Genomic DNA, 22730 nt, shown 5'->3' with positions numbered 1-22730 from the left:
ACCCTTTTACCTTTAATGTGCCTGTAAAATGGCCAAGAACTTCCCAGTATCGTTTCATCTCATGGTTTAACTCTCCTTTTTAAGATCCCTCTGTATGAAGGTGGAACATGATCTTCACAGGATTGTGGTGTGGTCACTCCCACCAAGTGATGCACAGATGCACCTTCACAATTGAAGATAAGTTCAAATATATTTATTCCTCATGCTGGTTTGTACTACTAAGCTACTTTTTGTGAAGAACAACAAAATCCCCCAGAGAAACTTCTTCCAAGAAATGCAGAACATGGAAGAGAAGATTGAATAATAGACAGTAGCAAGTAGTAATCAGAAGGCATCACTGCATCAGGTTAAACACAGGCAATGGGAATCCATGAGGTATGAAACCATTCCATCTCTGGTGGACCTTTCCTGTCACAGGAGAAAGGGTTTGAGAAGCAAGGAATGCCGCCTATGATCTGCAAGGATGATTACTTCATTGCTGTTGTTTGACTGTTCAATGGGACAGCAGTCTGAACATTAGCACTAGCTGGGAGAAGAGAAATGAGTTTGGTGTGCTTATTTCTGGTGATCTTATCCACATCCAATTTACGTCAGATCGGCCTTTGATTTTATTCTTACGACGTTACTTTGTAGCCATATTAGAAGACATTTAGGGAGACAGTGCATTAAATCTGGAGTCACGTACAAGTCATTTGAAAAGGGCAGATTTCCTTACTTGAAGGTCATTAATAAACAGTTTGGTTTCTCTAACAATACAACAGCTCCAAAAAAACCACTCAGAATACCAGATTTTTATTCCATATTTGACATATAAATAGAACTTCTATTCACTGATTGGAACTTACGCTGCTGAGTTATTCAGCCAGGCCTCAGGAATATTAACCCAGAACATATCCATTACCCATTAAGTACAAGAACCATTACTAAGACTTTGGATAACAACACACTTGTAAATGGTGTTATGAAAATCATTACTCCCAAAATGATGCTGAAATGGAAAACAAACATAAAACTTATTTTCCACCTCCTCTCACACACAATTCTCAGTGATTAATATTGTGAATCACATCAACAATTCCCTATTCATTGAACTTTTCCAAACAACTTCACCATTCCTCCATTATTAGGTTGAACCAGTAAATTGAACTGATCGAAAACTACCTAATGTCCAAACGCAGATGAGTGGATAAGAACCATCTTGAAACTCTAGAGAGAGACAGAAGCCCATTTTTTTTACAACTAAAATATAATTAGTATCAAATTGTCAAGCTTGAATGATCAAATACTCTGCATGCTGTTAACTTAATGAAAATTCTATCACAATCAAATAACTGGTTTTAAGAGTGAATATTACAATGGATTTACCTTGAGCTTGACATGAAGACCTCCTTTCGATCCCATCATAATGGGCGAACCATTTGTTGTTATCATAGCCATAGACTGTAGACAGATTTGGTGCTCAACATAGAATTTCTTAATGGATTTGTAAAGGGAGAGAGCATCAGCTTTACCATCCAGATACAGCAGCTTTATAAATTTCACCTGTAGCTCAGTCTGCATAAAAATAAATACAACCACTTACCCACAAGGACACGCGTACCATTCTTTTAAACAAAACACACAAGACAGTGCAAAAACCTTGCTTACACCTTCTGTATACTGAAAAAAATTGGGCATTAAAGAATAGAAAAGTCACTACCATCATTCCGAGATGAAAAGTTAAAGACTAGAAAATAATCAATTTGGGAAAGATAGTTTGTTCAGCCTCCCAGAAAGAAAAGTGAAATAATGTCAGGATCCAACATCTGAAATTAATTATACTTCAGTGGATAAATTTTAATGTAAGCGAATTTTTTCAATGGAGAACTTGGCAGCTCAAGGAAGGCAGCAGTAGAGATACTAACTCAGCAGGTTGGGCAAGATATCAGCATAGACTGCCAAGCCCCACTTCTTGTGAGATACTGTTTCCAGATATTCAGAACAGCGCCATTCCAACAACTGGGAACTTGAGGGGAGAGCTCTCTGGGTCTTCACTCCCCTCAACCCCTCTTCCCGCGTTCTCAATCCCATTTCCCATTGCCTCATGTTCCTCTTACCAGGCCTCTCTTCCTGCTGTACCTTCTCAAGTCTTTTCTTCATCCCTTGTTCTAGGTCCCCCACTCAACCCCATTTCAATGTTACATTTCTTCTTTCTGCATGTGTTGGGCTGCCTTTGCATATGACATCATCAAAATTTTATATGATGACGTAGAGGGTCTGCATGTACAGTTGCAGGTGTCAGCAGGTACTGCCCAATTTTAATTCTGTAGAAATCAGCCTTAAGCAGGACTTTTAACAAGACCTCCAGTCAAAAGCAATTGGGCGTAATCAAACAGCAGCTGAAACTAGATCCACATTGAATCAGGTATGCCTTCGGTGCACGTAAACAAACCAACTTGTCACGAGAGTACGAGCTACAATATTGTGCTTGAGGTAAGTGATTTAGTGCAACAGGAGGGGAAAGGAAAGAAGTGCTCAATTGCTTTCATTGTTAAAGCCTCAGGAATTAATTCTTACTCCAACACAGAAGAAATGGGACAAGTTAGATTGGGGGTAGGCAAGGGAGGGTCTTAAAAAATAAAAACGTGAATAGAATTGTTGTCGTCTTTTCCCTCGGATGGGGTAATTTAGTACTGGGGCACTTTTTTTTTTAAAAGGTGAGACGAGAGAGATTTGAAAAGGTCATGAGGAGCAAATTTTTTTTGAGGGTAGTTTGTGTGTAGAATGATATTCCTGAGGAAGTGGCTGATGTGGGTACAATTACAAAATTTAAAAAATATTTGGTATATTTGAGTATTTAAACAGGAAAGGTTTGGAGGGATATTGGCCAGGAGCAGGTGGATAGGACTGGTTTAGTTTGGGATTATGTTTGGCCTTGTTGCACCGAAGAATGTGTTTCCATGCTAAATGACTCGACATCAGGGGATTGATACCATTCCCTGTAAACAGCACAAGTCCAGAGGACTTTGTTGTCCGCCTGATGTCAGAACTCTTGATGTCTGTTCAGCGCAAGGGAATCTAGAGTGGGAGACAGGAAGATTCAGTCACATAGGTGCTAACAACAAAGGGGGAGACTCCGCACAGTTAGTATAAAGAGATAGGTACCAAATTATAAAGAACCAAGGGCATAATTTCTAGAGTATTACCTAAAGCATTGCATATTCGCTTGGGACAAATCAGATTAGAGAGATGAATGCAACTCAGACCGGTGTAGGACACATGGGGCCTGGTTCAGGGGACACTGGCACCAGTATTGAGTTAAATGGGATCTGTATCGATGGGACGATCTGAACTTAAACTATGATAGGGCCATTCTTCCCCAGTTATGCAGCTGGCAAGTGCAAGGTCTTTCAGTAAATGATAGGATCAAAGGATCAAATTTGAGAAGATGTGATAAATCAAAGCCAAGGCTAAAGAGAAAGCTATCAAAATAGAAAATAATAATCAGATCATGACAACAAGGAATAGAGAGTATAAAAAACTAAACAAACAGGACTAGAACTTATTAAAATGATAAAACTTAGTGTTCAAAATATAAATGATGAATTGAATATGCAAACAGAAATATACAAGTACAATCAAATAGACATTACAGAGACTGGATGTAGGATGAAATAGCTTAGGTCCTAATTATTGAAGAGTCCAGGACATTTTGGAAGGGTAAGGGACTTGGAAAAGTGGTCCTATTAATGCATGATTGTATTAGTACAATAGAGAGATGACTCAAGTTTAGGAAACCAAGCTGTGCAAACAGTTTGGGTACAAATAAAGCCATGATAAAGACAAGTCGTCCCTTATTGGAGAGGTGTAGAGGGCCCTAACAGTAAACACACAGCGGAGTAGAGCATAAAGGAAGTAGCACAGAGTATGTCAGAAAGGCAAAGCAATAATCATAGGGGGCTTTAATCTATACAGACTGACATATAGGCAAAGGGAGCCAAAATGACAACTTAATGGAACTTTCGTGGAATAGGTTATTAGAATACCACATTCCGCAGAGTCGATCAAAAAAACGGGCTATACTAGAATTGATATTGTCCAACCGGATAGGATAATAAAAGTAGGATAAGATGAGATAGTCTCACAGTAAAGTCACCTGCAGGTTTTGATGACCATAATATGATTGAATATTCAGAGTGCGGCAGATAATTTTCTTTTTAAAAAGCAATCAGGAGGACATGAAAACAAAGCTGACAAACTGCAAAATTATATTAAAGAACAAATCAATACACATGGAGTAGCAGACATTTAAGGGAATGTTTCAAAATACACAGAATAGATGCATTCAAATGAATAAGAAAAAAATCTAAGGGACAGCCTCAATCTGTGAAAAAAGGTTGTAGAAAACAAAAAAAGAGCAGAATTGAGCAAAGACAGCTGGCAGGTTAGAATATTGTTAAAAAAATTGAAGACAATGATAAAAAATTAATAAGGAGGGAAAAATTAGAGTACAAGGACAGGATGCTAGAAATTAAAACCAGATAGTAAGAATTTCTAGAAATATACAGAGTTTTAACAAAATTTTTTGATTCCAGAGAAAGTGAAACAGCAGATAAATTGAATAGGTATCTGACACTGATCTTCACTATAGAGGATACAAGTAACATCCCAGAGGCAAAGATAAATCAGGATATAGAAGAGAGGGAAGAAGTCAGGAAAACCCACAACCAGCGTGATGGAACACAGGCATCTTGGTGCCCATGTCTAAAAATCCCTCAAAGTTGCTACCCAAGTTGATAGGATTGTGACGGTAGCGTATGATGCGTTGGCTTTCATTAACGGGGTATTGAGTTTAAAGAGCCATGAGGTTATGATACAGCTCTATAAAGCCCTGGTTAGGCCACACTTGGAATACTGTGCTTAGTTCTGTTCGCCTCATTATAGGAAGGATGCAGAGAGAGGGTACAGAGATTTACCAGGATGTTGCCTGGACCGGAGGGCATGTCATAAGAAGAAAGATGGAGGGAGCTAGGGCTTTTCTCAATGGAGCGAAGAAAGACGAGAGGTCACTTGGTAGAGGTATACAAGACGATGAGAGGCATAAATAGAATGGATAGCCAAAGACTTCCCCCAGGATGGAAGTGGCTATTACAAGGAGGCATAATTTTAAGGTGATTGGAGGAAGATTTAAGGGAGATGACAGAGGTATGGTCTTTACACAGAGTAGTGGGTGTGTGGAATATATTGCCAGCAGTGGTAGTAGAGTCAGATATATTAGGGACATTTAAAAGACTCTTGGATAGGTACTTGCATGATAGTAAAATGAAGGGTATGTAGGTTAGCTTGATCTTAGAGTAGGAGAAAGGGTGGCACAACATTGAGGACCAAAGTGCCTGCACTGCTCTATGTTCATTCAATGGTGGTCGAGTGAATCATTAGAACTGCAGACTAACAAGTGCCCAGGTTCTGGTGAACCTCAATTTAGGATCTTACAAGTAACAGTTAGTGAGATAGTTGATACATTGGTTTTATTTTTCCAAACTTCCCTTGATTCAGAGAGAGTGTCATTAGATGGGATGATAACGAGTCTAACTCCTTTATTCAAAAAGGAAAAGAGATATAAAGCAGGAAACTACAAGCTTAACATCTGAAATAGGGAAAATGGTAAAAATGCAAAAAAAATTTACAAGACAAATAAGCTCAAGATACTCAGACAAAATCAGCATGGTTTTGTGAAAAATAAATCATATTTGACTTACTGGTAGGCTCAGAGTTAGAGTTCAGAGGTAGTAACACATGCTGAAGGTAAAGGGAAACTAATGAATACACTGTACTTGGATTTCCAGAAGGCATTTGTTATCAGGTGCCACATCAAGGTTATTGCAAAAAATTAAAGATTTATGACATAGTAAATTGGCACAAATTGAAGACTGACTGGCCAACAGGAAGTTGGACAGGAGGAACAAATGGGTCTTTATCAGGTTTGCAAGATGCAATGAGTGGTATGTCATAGTAATTGGAGGACCTCAATTGATTAAAATTTATAAAATGACTCAGATAAAGGCACAGAAGGTAGGTTGCCAAATTTGATGATGATACAAAACTAAATAGGAAGGTAACCTGAGAAGTCATAAAGAGAATGCAGAAATTTGTAGGTAAGTTGAATGAACAAAGATCTGGCAAATGGAGCATAACATTAGAAAATGAGTCATACAGTCAAAGAGAAACAGACCCTTTGGTCGAACTTGTCCATGGCGATCAGATATGCTAAACTGATTTAGTCCCATTTGCTAGAATTGAACCTTTCCTATTCATGTATACATCGAGATGCCTTTCAAAATGTTGTTATTGTACCAGACTCTGCCACTTCCTCTGGAGGGCCAAAACATATACGTACCACCCTATGCGTGAAAACGTTGCCCCTCAGGCTCCTTTTGAATTTTCCCCCCTCTCACCTAGTTTAGTTTTGGACTTCCCAACCTCAGGGAAATGACAGTGGCTATCCACCATGCTCCTCATGATTTTAAAAACCTCTCTAAAAGGGACTCTCTCCCCTGCCCCCCAGCCTCCAAGGAAAATAGCCCCAATCTGATCAACCTTTCCCTATATCTTAACCCCCCCCCCCCCCCCCCCCCACAAACACTGGCAACAACCTTGTAAATCTTTTCTGAATCGTTTCAAGTTTCACAACATAACTTCACCACCACCCTGTCTACTACCTGCAAGCCAATGCTGTATCCAAATGGCTAGCTCTTCCAGGATCCCATGTGATCTAACCTTGCTAACCAATCTACCATGCAGAAACTTGTCAACTGCCTTGCTGAAGTCCAAATAGACAATGCCACCAGTCTGCCTTTACCAAACTTCATCACTTCTTCAAAAAAAAACTTAATCCAGTTAGAGAGACCAAATTTACCACGCACAAAACCATGTTGACTATCCCTCATCAATCTCTACCTTTCCAAATACATCTAAATCCTGTCCCTCAGAATAGTCTTCAACAACACTGCCTTCAAGCTCACCAATCTATCATTCCCTGGCTTTCCCTTCTCACTTTCCTAAGTAATGGACCAACTTTAGCCAACCTCAAGTCTTTTGGCATCTCACTCATGGCTATCAATGATACAAGTATCTCAGCAAGGGACTTAGCAATTACTTCTCTAGCTTCTCACAAAGCTCTGGGAAGAAAATGTGAAACTGTCCATATTGGCACAAAACAAATTATCTTGAAGATTGCAGGGTTCTTAGAAGAGGATATCCTGGTGAATGAATCAGAAGTGATCAGCATGCAAGCACTGCAAGTAATTAAGAAAACTAATAAAACATTTATTACATGGGGAATTATATGCATATGATGGGAAGTTATCCTTTAGTTATACCGGGCATTGGTGAGACCACAACTAAAGTATTGCGTATAGTTCTGATTCACTTATTTAAGGAACGAGGTAAATGTAGTGAAAACAATTCGGAGAAAGTTTATCAGGCTAATATTGGAAATGAGGCAGTTGACATAAGGAAAAAGTTTAAACAGGTGAGATGTCACTGGTGTATGCAATGGAATTTGAACGTCAAGGTGGATGCAGAGACAGTATTTCCTTTTCTGGAAGAATCTAGAAACGAGGTGTTGCCCACTTAAGACAGAGATGAAGGAGAATCCTTTCTCCAAAGGGGAGAACTTCTTTGGAACTTCCTTCCTGTAAAGATGGAACAGTGCCCATCTTTAAGGCATAAGTAGATGCTCATAAACGGGAGGTGGTAGGATATCAGGGGTGAGCAAGAACGTGGATTTAAGTTTAGAATCATATCAACAATCGTTTTTTGTGAAGCAGGCTCAATGGGCTTAACAGCCTCCTCCTGTTCCTAATTCATTTGTTTAAACTTCTATTGTTCAAACTCCTTAAACGATGTACACTTGTGAAAAATCTGGTTGACTGAATTTGAGGCTGTCCTGGGAACTGAGAGGTTTTCACAGTGGATGGGTTCCACTCCTAATATAACGTGGTTTGAAACTGGTTGGAGGACAAATAAGGGAATAATTCAATCACAAATTATTCAGTCAATCCAAAACATTTGCAGACTGCTCTGACGGTCAGGGATGTTCAGCATCACACAGATGGTCTGACAGTAAATTCCTCCATTCTTGCTTGGACTCCTAGTTGAGTTGTAAGAAAAGGTGCTCCTTGGTGGCACCTGGACTTACAAAGAAGGAATCATCATTGAGTGTACTCCATTCAATGCACTCCTCCCTTTTCATAAAATGACGATGCTCAAATCTACTGAGTCTCAAATGTAGGGTCTCTTGCTCTCTCTCTCCTTGTTAACTGAGAAAAGGGACTCAAGCAGTGTCATTGCAAATGCCAGGTTAACCAAATACAAACTGTTGTCTAATTGCTAATTGAGAGCAATTAGCAATTATGTAAGTCATGGAACATAATATAAAGGGGGATTTGGGTGGAACAAAAAAGGACAAAACAAATGAACAGACTTTAAAGGCTCTTCTGCACAGAACAGACTGAAAATAACTATTAAACTATCTTATTTACATCACCTCCCAGCCATTAGCTCAAAATTCTAAATAAGACCAGTCTGAATGGTGTAAGTTGACCTTAGTTCTCGAGGAAACTAGTGACGGAGTGAGGGGCATTCATACTTAGCTTACTTCTACAAATATATTTAACCCTAAATTAGAAAACAACAAGTCTTTTTCTTCTTCTCTTCACTCAGTTAACTTGAAGACCAAAGGTTAGAGATCTCAGCTTTGAAAGGAGCTGAGGAGCATTTAATACAGTAACATCCCCTGTCCATTTACCAAATGAATTCAGTTCCATATTTTTCAGTCAATTCAAGTCTCCACTCAAAATTATTCATCTATTGGTCGGTCAATTGTTCAATTTTATGGATAAAGGTAAAGTTGCCATTGTCTTACCAGACCATAGGGCTGCTGTCTCATTTGAAAGACAACTGGTGGTGGTTTAACCTGAGTGTCACCGCGCCTCAAGGGAGGAGGAGAGTCCTTCATGGTAACCTCACTCATGCAAAAATTGAACCCACACTGTTGGTGTCATTCTGCATTACAAACCAGTCATCCAGCAAGCTGATCTAAATGTACAGAATTGATAGGAGCAAACCATGCAGACGCTGAAATCTATAGCGAAAACAAAAAAATGCTGAAGATCACAACGGGTCAGGCAGCATCCATGGAGAGGAAGCAAGCTAACATTTGAAGTCTAGATAACTCTTCATCAGAGCTCCAGCACTTTTTGTTTTGTTTTCATTACAGAATTGACAATTCAAAATAACATGGATGCCAAGCAGTAAGCATCCTAACTGGAAAATGTTTAACAAATCTGATTGTGAATGTAGTCCAACACCAAAAATACAAGAGTTACACCTTTAACCTACACCATTTGTTACAGTTCCAAGTGAGAGTTATTTAAAACAGCTGATTAACTTATCAATTGAGGGGTAGAAGTCTCCAAATTGGGGAAACCTCCAGACTTCTCACCACCTTACTTGTACGTCTGTGTCAAGAATACATGCCTGTGTGGGATAATACTCCAGTCAAAAGAAAACAGAAAAATGCACTGTTTCTTTGGGACAGGGGTTGAGTATCTCCAGTAACATTGGGCACAAATGAAAAATTGTGTACCAGCATATGGTCATTATAGTTTTGTACAAGATTGGTCACAGCTCAATTAATGCTTGTTAACCAGTTTTATCAAAGTCTGGATATCTATCAAATAAAAGCATAAGTACAGTTACATTTATTAACAATTAGCACTTTGCAAGAGGAATAACTGGGGCAAGGCGTGAACTTGGTACAAATTTAACAGCTAAAGTATTTCCAATAACTTTTGTCAGACTCCTAGCCAGATAAAGGAACATCGACATATTTCATCAATCCCTCCGTAGCTAAATTGTGGCAAAGATGGAAAAAATAATGAAAGACTTAAATCACAGTAACTTTCTAGCTGAAGAAAACAAGCACAAGGTTATAAGAAGGACAGACAGATTTGAGGGTGTCCGTACTGAATTTTCAAAGCACACAAAGCAAGATGCTTTACTAAAGCACATGTAATGCATACGGCAGTAAGAAATGACGTTGGAGACCAAGAGCGGTTACTACAGTATGTGAAGTGAATTCAACACTCAAGGGAAGTAAGAAATCACAATTGTAAAAAAGTCACCTCAAGTTTAAATTAAAAGGCAGACAAAATGAAATAGTCTTAAGTTCACAAGCAGAGGGCAAGACTAATCACAGATATCATAAAACAATCTGTTTTGTGCAAAAACAGATCCAGAATATGCTGAAACATTAAGAGTCAAATCCAACTTAATACAAACTGGGACCTGCAGAAGCAACTGACAAAAAAAAACTCAAGTAGCGAATACGTTAGATCTAGTAACCAGGAACTGAATTTCCAAGTTTGTGTCCTTAGGGAAGTTAACTAAGACAATCAGAAGCAAAGAGTTAATTTAAAAAAAGCTTCGTCTTTTGTCTGTTATCTAAGTTTCAGCTAGAAGACTAGGGCTGTCAGTCCAGTTCCAGGGTAAGAAAGCAAGGATAGCACTTCCAGCATAAAGCATTTAGGCAAAGGCACAAGCTGCTTTTGTTTGCTCAAATTCAAGTAACACTACAGATCTCCCAACACACAGATACCTGTCGAAATGCTTTCACCATCAAATTAACAAGCTAAAACTTTGGATGGTGATTCTTCAGAGAATAAGTACCAACATCACTTCATAGGTGACACCATCACCAGATTAACAGTGCCTTTGACAATTTGGTCAAAATGATCGTTTGGTCAGTAATTCTCCTGAAAGCCAAACATGCATACTCCAGTAGGCAAGGAGTAGGATGCAAAGTATATCAATCAGATTTTTCTGTGACGAAATGGCAGCGCTCAGTGTTCTTAAAAAGAAGGTATCCACACATTCTGAATAGATTTTGCTGATTAAGTTAGAGGTTTCTAGATGTTCATTGGAAAATGAAAGACAAGTTATCTTGTGCAAATGAGGAAAAAAAATTTTAAAACATTTTTATCATGAAATATATTCTGAGAAGCAAAGACCCCTACCGAATAAAGTGTTCCATTAAAGAACAACAATCCATTTAAAAAAGCTGCAATGCTGAGAGGAGGAGTAAAGTGGAGAATGAAGATAGGTTCAGAGATCAGCAAATCAAGACAAAAAGAACAAGAAGGAGAACAACAGAGAACAGACTGAAATGCTTTTACATTTCTTGCAAGGACGTTTTTAAACAGGAGGAGTCTCACAGGAGATGTCAGAATCTCCTTGGAGGCTGAATCAGGAGAAATCAGAATGGGAAGAAAGGAAGACAGGGACATTTAAATAGAAAGGCCTCCTCTTCAGAACCATCAGCACAAAGTCTTCAAATTGATTCACTCCATATGATAGCAAAAATGGTTTAATATTGGACCACGGGTCAAATGCTTATTTTAAAACAAAACAGGATCTTCTTTACATTTTCTTAAGAGCTAGTTTTTGACCTTCAGGAGCTACTCTTCAATCATTCTTCCCAACTCAAGTTATTGACTAATCCAAAATTTACATTTAACAACTAATTCCGCATTGATATTGATTTCACATCAATCCCTGCTTGCAGAAGTGTTCCAAATTCTACAACCGTTCCTAGTGTTTCCTAAATTCAATCCTAAACGTTCTGGCCCTCATTTTTAGATTTCGCACCCAGGTGCTAGATTATGTTCAATTATTTGAATGTTTATTTCATTAAATTTCCCTCATTACAACAGTGACTAGACTTACAAAACATTTCACTGATTCTGGACACTTTAGGATATCCCAAGGTCATGAAAAAAACTACAAAATGGCAAGTTTAGTATGTCAAAAATGGTTGCCCACTTGTCTCCAACAACCACTGTACCTCAAATAATTCACTACAGATTAAACACGTTGGTAACAAATGAAAATCTTTATGAAATAACACTATTCAGTCTGAAGTTATCCATTTCACAGTTTGTATTACAATGGCCTCCATTACATTCTCTTTCTCCTCTCGCCCACTCCCTCCCAACTTGCTGCCCCTACCCACCCCCACATCCAATACTTCTGGCATTAATCTGCAGACTCACTACCTCAGTGACTTTATGTTTTCCTGGCACCCAGTTAGTTCAGTATTTGCTCAAGTTTAAAACATTCCCACTGCCCTAGCCTCCACACCAGGTTCCCTTCATTTGATCTCAATGCATTTCTCTAAAATCAAGTTGCAAACTCTGAACGGTTGGTGTGGGTGGAACAGTTCAGGAGCACTGGCAGCAGTATTGGGATAAAAGGAAACTATTCCAGTAAAGTGCGTTTCATTTGAACCATGCTAGAACCAGCAACCTGACAAATCTCGTTGGGACGCCACAGTAGCTCAGTGGTTAGCACTGCTACCTCTCAGTGTCACTGACCAAGTTAAATTCCACCCTTAAACGACCGTCTATGCAGGGTTTGCACATTTCTCCCTGTCTGCATGGGTTTCCTCTGGTTTTCTCCCACAGTCCAAAATGGTGGATTGCCCATATTAAATTACCCGCAGTGTCCAGGATGTGTAGGTTAGGTGTATTAGCCATGGGATTCCTGAAGGAAGGGCTCATGCCCAAAACGTCGATTCTCCTGCTCCTTTGATGCTGCCTGAACTGCTGCGCTTTTCCAGCAACACATTTTCAGCTTTGATCTCCAGCATCTGCAGTCCTCACTTTCTTCTAGCCATGGGAAATGCAGGGTTATAGAGATAGGGTGGGGTGGGTGAGTCTGGCTGGGATGGTTTTCAGAGAATTATTTTGGACCAAATGGCCTGCTTCCACACTGTAGGGATACTATGAAAGCAAATAACCAGGGCTGTAAAGACTTTTCAATTAAGTGGGACAGAGGTGGTTTTGGAGAGGCAGAAGGATATCATGGCACTGCAAGGCAGTGATTAGATAATAGACAGTGGGCAACTGGAAGGATCAGTGTGTACAAACATTACAGAACTGTAGGGATTGTGTAGATTCTACAGTGTGGAAACAGGCACATCAGCCCAACAAGTACACTGACCCTCCTAAGAGTACCCACCCAGACTCATTCCCCTACCCTATATTTACCCCTGACTAATGCAACTAACCTACACATCCCTGAACACTGGACAATTTAGCATGGCCAATACACCTAACCTGCACACCTTTGGATTGTGGGAGGAAACCGGAGCACCTGGAGGAAACCCACGCAGACACAGAGAATGTGCAAACTCCACACAGACATCGCCCAAGGCTGAATTTGAACCCGGGTCCCTGGCGCGGTGAAGCAGCAGTGCTAACCACTGAGCCATCGTGCTGCCCAATAACCATTAGGATCAAAAAGGGTGGAAAAAATAAGGCAACAAAATTAATAGCACTTTACTTAAAATATAAATAGTACTTCAGAACAAATCAATTAGCAGCATAAATAGAGGTGAATGGGTATAATCTTACAGCCATTACAGTCATATGGTTACAAGGAGATCAAAGCTGGAGCCAAATATTCAAGGTTGAGGGTTTACACAAGGACTGGCATCAAGGAAAGGAGAGGCTGGTAGGGTAGCATTGTTAGTAAGGGATGGGAAATAGTACAATCAGAAGATGCAGAATTCATAAAGTTGGAGGTAAGAAAGGGGAAGAACTCACGAGCAGGAATAGTTTGCAGGCCCCCGATCAGTCACTAAACAGTAACAGAGAATAAAACAGAAGATAATAAGGATCTGTTAGAAAAGGGCTATACATTAATTACGGATGACTTTCACCTTCATATAGATTGGGAAAATCAAATTGGCAGGAACTAAGAATTCAAAGTGTATGCAAGAGAGAGTTTCCTACTCTCCTACTATAAAACAACATATTAAGAATTCAGTCAAGGATTGAAGCTGGCATCTGAATCTATTTTGGATCTGGCAGTGTACAATAGCACAGATTTAATAATCGCAGAGTAATGGATCCCTGAGGAAACACTCACCAAAATATGATAGAATTTAGCAGTTTCAGAGTAATAAGCTTGGTTCAGAAACAATTGTGCTAAACTTAAATAAGGTTAGTTACAGACAGATGATGAAAGAGTTAGCTGGAGTGGATTGGGAAATGAGTATAGCAGTAAAGACAGTTGATAAACAATGAAAAGTGTTGGAAGAAATATTTCTGACATTAAGCAAAAATGTATCCCACCGAGAAAGGAGGATTCTAACAAAGTAATGTGTCAACCATGGAAGTTAAATTGCAGGGAGAAAAAATACAATATGGCAAAGATTATTGGTAAGCCAGAGGATTGTAGAAATCAACAAAAGAGAACAAAGCAAAAAGTAAACTTTGAAGGTAAACTAGCAAATAACAGAAGGATAACAAAAGCTTCGTTAAATACAGGTATCCCCCACCTTTTGAACATTCGCTTTACGCAATTTCACTTTTACGAAAGAGTTATATTTGTATCTATTTTCACAAGTCCAAAGAGGATTTTCACTTTTACAAAAAATGGCAAATCTCATAAATCACGCACTTTTGTTTTACATCATTTTTGGCTTGCGAAAAGTTTCCTGGGAATGCTTTACTTTTGGATAGTGGGGGCTTTTTGGTATATCCAAGAGAACAGTGGCTCTCTGACAAATGAGTCTGCAGAATTAATAATGTGGAACCATTAAATAGCAGAGGTTGAAAAAAACTTTGCATCAGTCTTCACAGAAACAGTGCATGTGGCAAGTTAGCAGTTGGGGGCTGGGGGACAAATACAATAACTATCATTAGAGAAAAGGTACTAGGGAAATCACTGGGACTAAAGGCGGATTAGTCCCTTGGACTTTATGGGTTAGCCTGGGATATTAAAGGAAAGAGCTACATAGGTAGTATGGATACACTGGTACCAAACTTCCAAGAATCCGTAGATTCAGAAGTTTCAAAGGATTGGAAAACTGCAATGTTACATCCGTATTCAAAGAGAGGGAGAAGACAGGTAAAGACAAACAAATCTGTAACTAAGGAAATGCTACAAGAGATAAGAGCAGAGGATTTAAAATTACACAATGTAATCAAGCAGAGTCATCATGACATCAAGAGGAGAAAATCAAGCCTTACAAGTGTATTAGATTCTTTGAGGTGGTAACAAGCAAGATAGGTAAGGGGGAGGAAAACAGGCAGATTCAATATATTTGAATTTCCAAAAGGTGTCTGATAAAAGGTACTGCACATAAGGCAACATAATAACTTAAGGACCTTCAGATTTTGTTGAGGTAATATATTAATATATAGGAAGGATTGGCTAACTAATAGAAGTCAGTTGGGACAAGGGAAGCATTTTCAGAATGTTAACATGTAACTAGTGGAGCACCTCAGATCAGTGCCAAGGCCACAATTATTTACAAAATATACTAATGACTTAAGATGAGGGAAGTGGATGTACTATTGCCACGTTTGTAGATAACATAAGAGGTAGGAGGAGGTGTGTTTAGGATGACAGGATCTGCCAAGGAAAATTAACAGATTAAGTGAGTGAGCAAAAACTTGGTAGATGAAATTCAAATGAGGGGAATATGAAGTTATATCCTTAAAAGAGTTGATTATTATTTAAATGGAAAAAGAATGCAAAAAAGTTGCAACACAGGCCTGGGGGTCCTCAAGCAGAAGTAACAAAAAGCTACTAAAGCTAGGTAATATGTAAGGGAAATGAAATGTTGGCCTTTATTTCAAAGGGACATCTCATTAAAACTATAAAAGGCACGAGTCAGACCAAAAGAAGACCCTTTTTTTCTTTATTTATTTGCAGGATAAGAGTGTCTCTGGATAGACCAGCATTTATTGCCCATCCCTAACTGCCCAAATGGCAGTTAAAAGTCAATCACATTGCTGTGGGTCTGGAGTCAGATAAGGATCTGGATTACTAGATAAGGATGGCAGCTTCCTTCCCTAAAGTACATCAGTGAAGCAGATGGATTTTTCTAACAATCAACAATGAATTCAAGGTCATATTTCAATTTTTAATTGCAAACATTTATTGAATTCAAATTCCACCATCTGCCGTGGGGGGATCTGAACCCAGATCCCCAAAACATTGTTGATCGCTGGATCAACAGTCTAGCGATTACACCACTAGACCGTTGCCTCTCCTATTGCCTCTCTTATGCAAGGAAAGGTATACAGGCATTTGAGGCAGTCCAAAGAAGGCTTATTAGGTTGACCCTGGGAGTGGACTTTAGAAAATTAACAGAAGATGTCACAAGAGTCTCAGGGCACTTGACAGAATTAATGCAGAAAGGGTGTTTCTTCTTGTGTGTGTGTCTTGGTGCAGAGGGCATAAACTCAGAATAAGGGGTCACTCATTTAAGAGATAGATGGAGGGTCTGAACCTGGGAATTCTTAACAGCCCAGCTTTAGCCCTTTGTAGTTAAAAATATTAAAGGCTGAAGTAGATTTTTAAAAATCAAGACTTTCAAGGGTTGTGGGAAAAAAGCAAGGAAGTGAAGTTTAGGATCAGATCAGTCATTGAATGGCCAGACAAACTCAATGGGCTGAATGACCTGAATCATAGAATCCCTACAGTGTGGAAGCAGACCATTTGACCAGAGTCCACACTGACCCTTTGAAGAGCTTATACAATGTGCTGCAGCTTTGTTCAGAGTTCAGTTGCCCAAAGAGATTGTTGTCTTTGCACTTAGTCTCAAAGTCTTCACCTATCACATACTGTTTGTTTTTACTGGTTCCCATCCTCCCCTATTTGAACCACTTAAAACCTATTTTTAACATTTTTCTCTTCTAGTCAAAGTTTAGTTTGGACTTCTTTCCGTAGATGCAGTCAGGTGTGCTGAGCAATTCCAGCATTTTCTGTTATTATTTCATTTTGCCTTCCTAATGGCTCATTCATTTTTACTGCACAAAGCCAACTCCTTTGAACACCAACATTTCTTACACTTAAAAAGAAAAGCTACTTTTCGGTTTTTCCTGCAAGTAACCTAACTTCAACATAATATACACCATCTTCTCATCAGCTCTTCCCTGATCAGAACCCCAAGTATTCAAATCAGAAAATAGCACTTCATTCCCCCTCGACAAATTTTATCCCCCAAATTCCTAATTTACACATTAACAGTAAATTCGAATTAGAGTCTTTGCACTATTTCAGCAGATATTCATTTCACGCCATATTCAAGTTACATATGCTTCCCTTAATTTTCTCCTTACAGCTGACTAACAGTTCATGGTCAATAACAGGCAGTTTCGGCAAGTAACATTACAGTATTTACATTAACCAGGTGCTGATCATCATCATAATCATAATCAATTCCTCATCGACTGCAGTACGTGCAAGGTCTCCTGCCTGATCTGCTACAGCAGACTGCACACCATCTCATGGAGGGTCAGTCTACCATCTAACTCATGCTGACGAAAGAGTTGGCCCAAAACAAAGTTTCTGAGAGGACAAGAGCAACCTCAAAATACATTAGCTGCAAATAAAATTGGATGGATAAAAAAAAAACACCATTTTATTAAGGATCAGTAAATGACAGTTTTCATCCCGACGGTCACAGAGTTAAATATCACCTGATGTTTCTACTAATGCCCCTCCAAACAACCAGCTTCTGGAACTCTCAGCTATCAGCAACGCCCTTCCAGAAGCTCGTGTCAATACCCACCATCTTCCAAGATGCTTCATGTCCTCGTGAGGGGGGTTTGGCCACGCAGGAGGTCTGGACCCAGTGTAGTCACAGAGATGAATACCAAGGAAACAGACCTTTTGGTCCAACCTGTCCATGCCAACCAGGTATCCCAACCCAATCTAGTCCCACCTACCAGCACCTGGCCTGTATCCCTCCAAACCTTTCCTATTCACATACGCATCCAGATGCCTTTTAAATGTTGCAATTGCACCAGCCTCCACCACTTTCTCTGACAGCTCATTCTATACACATACCACTGTGTGAAAAATTTGCCCCTCTCACCCTAAACTTATGTCCTCTCGTTCTGGACTCCCCCACCCCAGGGAAAAGACTTTGTCTATTTATCCTATCCATGCCCCATATGATTTTATAACCCTCTATAAGGTCACTCCTCAGCCTCCGACGCTTCAGGGAAAACAGCCCCAGCCTATTCAACGTCTCCCGATAGCTCAAATCCTCCAACCCTGGCAACATCCTTATAAATCTTTCTTGAACCCTTTCAAGTTTCACAATATCTTTCCAATAGGAAGGAGACCAGAATTGCACGCAATATTCCAACAGTGGGGGAATCACCTTCCTGAATCACTAAATGGCTATCAAAGAAACTGCTGCTTAATAATAAGTGCTTGTCGATAGAATTTGCATGTGCCAGGAGTTTCAGATTGGTGACCTTGTCCTGCCAAAAGATAGTTACGATACGTCTGAAACAGCAAAAAGTGCCACTGTTCGTCCTTCCCAGTATACTGCTGAGCATAAATTTTCCATGTCTTCCATCATAGAGGATAGCACTGTAGACACAGACTTGGTAGGCTCTCAGATTGGGGTTCTTGGGCAGGGTGCTGTTATTCATCACAATCTGACCAAGTTTGGATAGGACATAATTGCAGCTTTCACAATTTGCATCAAGTTTGACGTCAAATGATATTTTACTAGTAGACTATGGAACCAGTTTATGAGAAGCTATCAAGGTCTAATATCACATTGCATGCTGCCAATTATCAGCATTGACAACATCTTGGAATATGACATTTGCCTTCCTGATGTTCATGGTCAAATCAAACTATTTTAGTACTGTCGGTGTCAGTATTGTCAGCACATGCCAAGTTTCTGATGGAGACCATTGTGCCACACAGGTTAATGTGACGCCCCTGGTGTTAATCAAAGAGTTAATAAATTTCTTGCTTTCCAGCCTAGACTGCTGATGAGTAGCAATGGGAAAAGGAGAGTTTGACAGGCAGGTTTCTCTCTCTACAGGAGCTATTGGCTACTACTCTGCTGTGTCTCCAGGTAATGACACATTCAAACTACAAGGTCAGGAAGCAATTACCAAAAGTATATCCCTCCTCTGCTCAAATTTAAAACTTCTAGATGAATAAGGAAATAGCAAAACATACCATGTAGAAACCAGCATTATGAGGAAAAAGAGACATTTATCACCTGGTTTTCTAGCACAAAAAGGTTCCATGAACCTTGCACAGAATGTAGCCTGTGCTAAAAATTCATGGACACTCATCTAACTCAGAACATCAACTCTTGAACTGTAAGACCTGACCAGAATATTATACATCAATAGCCACTGAGAACTATTATGACAAAGGAACAAGACTGAATACAGACAACCACAACAAAGTTTAAAATGGTTTATGAAAGACCTGAGCAGACGAATATTGCATACAGTTTGCTTCTATATCAATGAAGAGGGACAAAATCAAATATCACACAACACCAGGTTATAGTCCAACAAGTTTGTTTGAGACTGCAAGCCTTCGGAGCCCCCGCTTCTTCTAGTGAGAGAGAATGCATCAGACACAGAATTTAAGATCAAAAGGGTCATACAGCTTATGGGAATATACTGAACAAACCCAGATGGCTATTAAGTCTTTAAATCTTTTACTTATAAAGTCTGTGTCTGATGTATTCTCTCACTGGCTGCCTGGGGAAGGAACCGGTCTCTGAAAGCTTGCAGTTTCAAATAAACCTGTTGGGCTACAACCCAACATTGCGGAGGTTTTTGACTTTGTCCACCCCAGTCCAACACCAGCACCTCCACATCAGTGAGGAGGGACACCTATCATTCTGAAGAATGAACTCATGATTGTAACAGGCAAACAAACAAACATAGCAGCCAAAGATGAAGTTGACAAAAAAAAAATGCCAGAGCATTAAGTAAAATCACACCGGCATTCAAGGACCAAAGCGAATCAACCACCGCAGCTACAAACCCCATGATACTCTAAACAATAAAATATATCCAACTCATCTTGAAAACTACCATCAATTCAGTGACGTTCAGGGAAGGTGGAGGACTGTAGATGTAGAAGTACTCCAGCTGCTTTTTGAAGTGAGCTTGGATTTACTAACTTGAATTGTTATGAGAACTCTACAGGACAGTCTCCTAGGCCACAGCAGCTTCCATGAACCTTCCCTTCAAAAAGTCAGGAGTGTGGATGTTCACCAATGTTTACAGAGTTTCATCTACAATTCTTTAGATAATGAAGCAGTCAACATCCCTAAATGACACTTGGACAAGAGCCAGGTTTGGGCTAATTACAACACTGATGCAAGTCCCAGGCAATACAAAATTCCAAGAAGAGAGTCTCACCACCTCCTCTGGAGATTCAAGTGCATTATGAAGAAATATCCCACCGCTAAGTGCTAGCACCAACCAATAACATTACTCAACCAGCTGGATAAATGCTGCAGCAAAGTTTCACAACAAAAACTGAAGTAATCGAGGGAATACACACAAACACCCTCTCAAGACAAATGGGTATAGACAATAAACGCTAGTGTTACTATACACCACCAGAACCCCATAAAAATCAAAGTTTAAGATTGTGGCCCCTTCTTCCATCTTCAATTAGATGATCCTTCTACCTCCTAAAACAAGAAAATGTAACTTATTAGAATGCAACCCTTTCAGACAAAAAAAAACATTGCATTTGGTATTTTCCATGATCACTGGACATCTTAAACCCTTTTACAGCCAATGTAATATTTCTGAAGTGTAGCCACTGTTGTACGTAGAGAAATGCTGTACATAAATGTCCACAAGCAATGACCAAAGAATCTTTTGTGATGTTGATTGAGAGTTACACATTGATCAGGTTATTAGGATAACTCCCCTATTCTTCTCTGAAAGAGTGCCATAAGATGTTTTACATATAGTAAGGTAGCCAGATGAAACCTTGATTTAACACCTTACCTAAAAGGCAATATATTCAATGGCGCAGCACTCCCTCAGTACTGCACTTAGAGTTCTATATTAGAAAGTGGAACCCTGCATCAGAGGCAAGTGTGCTACGAGATGCAGTTCAGATGCTAAAGTGAAGCACTACGCACATTCACTGCAAATTACACAATCCACAAATGATATTTCCTTCCCAGATGGGGTCTATTCAAGGTCCATATAACTCTGTCACTTCCTCTCTTTTATATTCCAATCACTTAGAAAAGTATCAACATTTTAGCAGCTATTTTGGCAACTCTGGGTATATTCCTTTACCTGTGATTAGTTAGTGGATAAAGGAAAACCACTTCACTACAAGATCCCAATCTCCACTTTCCACCCAATATCCAACCCACGTCATAACGCAGTCTCCAATTCCAATCATTTTTTGTGTTCACTAACAATGCCTTCTGAATAATTTCTAGCATTCTGTACTAAATATCAACAGATAGTCCCCTATCCTCCAAGTAAATTAAACTCTCAAAAACCTCATTTGGATTATCTCACTCCTCAGGCTATTTTTTTTTCCCCCTCAGTACCCAACCAAATCCTGGTTTTGATCAATGCTTGTTTGAAAGATCGCATACAACAGATTTCAATAAATCCAATATCCAGGTTAAGTGGAAGATTGAGTGCCCCACCCCTCAAGAAGTTCAATAGTATTTGCTCCTAAATACTGCAGATTCAGGTTCTACAGGGGAATGGGACGCATAATGGAGTAGACTGATTGTAAAAAGAAAGTCGCACGAAGTACCAGTCTAGTTGGTCCAAATGACATTCAAAGCATTCAGATTGTTTGACAAAGTCAACACTCCTGGAATGGGGAAAATACAAATATGAAGGCAAGCTGGGACAACTATAATACTAGCAAATATGACAAGTGCGTAACACCAAGAAGGAATAAAACAGTAGAAAGATGCAATTGTTTATAGTGGTTGAAGAACAAGGAGCTCTAAATATAAGATTAAATAGGAGAGTTTAACAGATGGTCAGAGATAAGTCTTCTCATTGTTGCCAGGTTACATAAATCAGTTCCAGCTAGAGTTAAGACAGTAACTGCCAAAGTTTATATATGAATGGAGATAGGAGGGTGATAGGTGCAAACCTTAGTGGGCAACCGTAATTTAGACAACTTTCTCAAGTGAAAAACAAACAAAACTACACAGTCCAGTCAAGCCAAATGGTCGGCTGTTGTGTTGCAACTTCGTTATATTGCTTTAATGTCACCACATGATTAGAACTTCAAGCCTGTCTTTGGGCTGCAATATGACAGGTAGAGCTAGGTGAATAAATCAACACAACGTATCTTATAACCAAAAAGTTAATCCCACCTGCTATGAGCAAAGAAGCCGAGACATAGGCTACAAACCACCAGATCAAAATCTGACAGGACAATCTTAAACACAAGTACTTGGTGGAATATTTGAATGCATCATAACTTGAGGCCAGCTTGCTGACGACTAATAAAAGATAGAACATTATTGGATAATGACAAAACAAAAATCTAATTTTTTTTAAAAACACTTACAATTAACTAGAATAACTGAAAGAAATGTGTTGCAGTGCAGACCGTTCCAATTAACGTTTACGAGGGAAATATTTACCCAGGCTGGGAAAAAAAGAACTGGTGCTTCAAGGTGTGGCCACACACAGGAGCCAGAATTGTCGCTTGGGAATGGATCCAAGGTTGTGATGGTAACCGTCTTAAAGAGAGATGTCCTGTTGCGATTTTTTGTCCCCCAAAGAATACGGGCCAGTGTCAGCCTGCTCCAATGGTGTTGAAGCATGCAATTTGAGGAAGAAATACTCGAACATAGTAGGAAGAACGTCTTGTCTCAGCGAAAAATG

The 22730-nt window shown here is 39.4% G+C and overlaps 2 protein-coding genes across 8 annotated transcripts in view; both read right to left on the bottom strand.

Annotated features, from left to right (window-relative positions):
* Positions 1-22730, bottom strand: part of nckipsd (NCK interacting protein with SH3 domain) — a 370618-nt gene that overhangs the window by 335664 nt on the left and 12224 nt on the right. The window lies entirely within an intron of this gene.
* The window catches only part of LOC140483944 (zinc finger protein 862-like), a 50176-nt gene that overhangs the window by 15907 nt on the left and 11539 nt on the right, over positions 1-22730 (bottom strand). For 2 of the 3 annotated variants that reach the window (XM_072582804.1, XM_072582806.1), the window contains one exon: positions 1366-1554. In XM_072582804.1, the coding sequence (XP_072438905.1) occupies positions 1366-1554 (189 nt within the window). The remainder of the gene's footprint in view (positions 1-1365; positions 1555-22730) is intronic. The other variant, XM_072582805.1, reaches the window with a different exon arrangement.

Source organism: Chiloscyllium punctatum, chromosome 12, assembly GCF_047496795.1.
Source record: "Chiloscyllium punctatum isolate Juve2018m chromosome 12, sChiPun1.3, whole genome shotgun sequence".
NCBI classification, from domain to species: Eukaryota; Metazoa; Chordata; class Chondrichthyes; order Orectolobiformes; family Hemiscylliidae; genus Chiloscyllium; species Chiloscyllium punctatum.
This window is presented reverse-complemented; position numbering and strand designations above follow the sequence as displayed.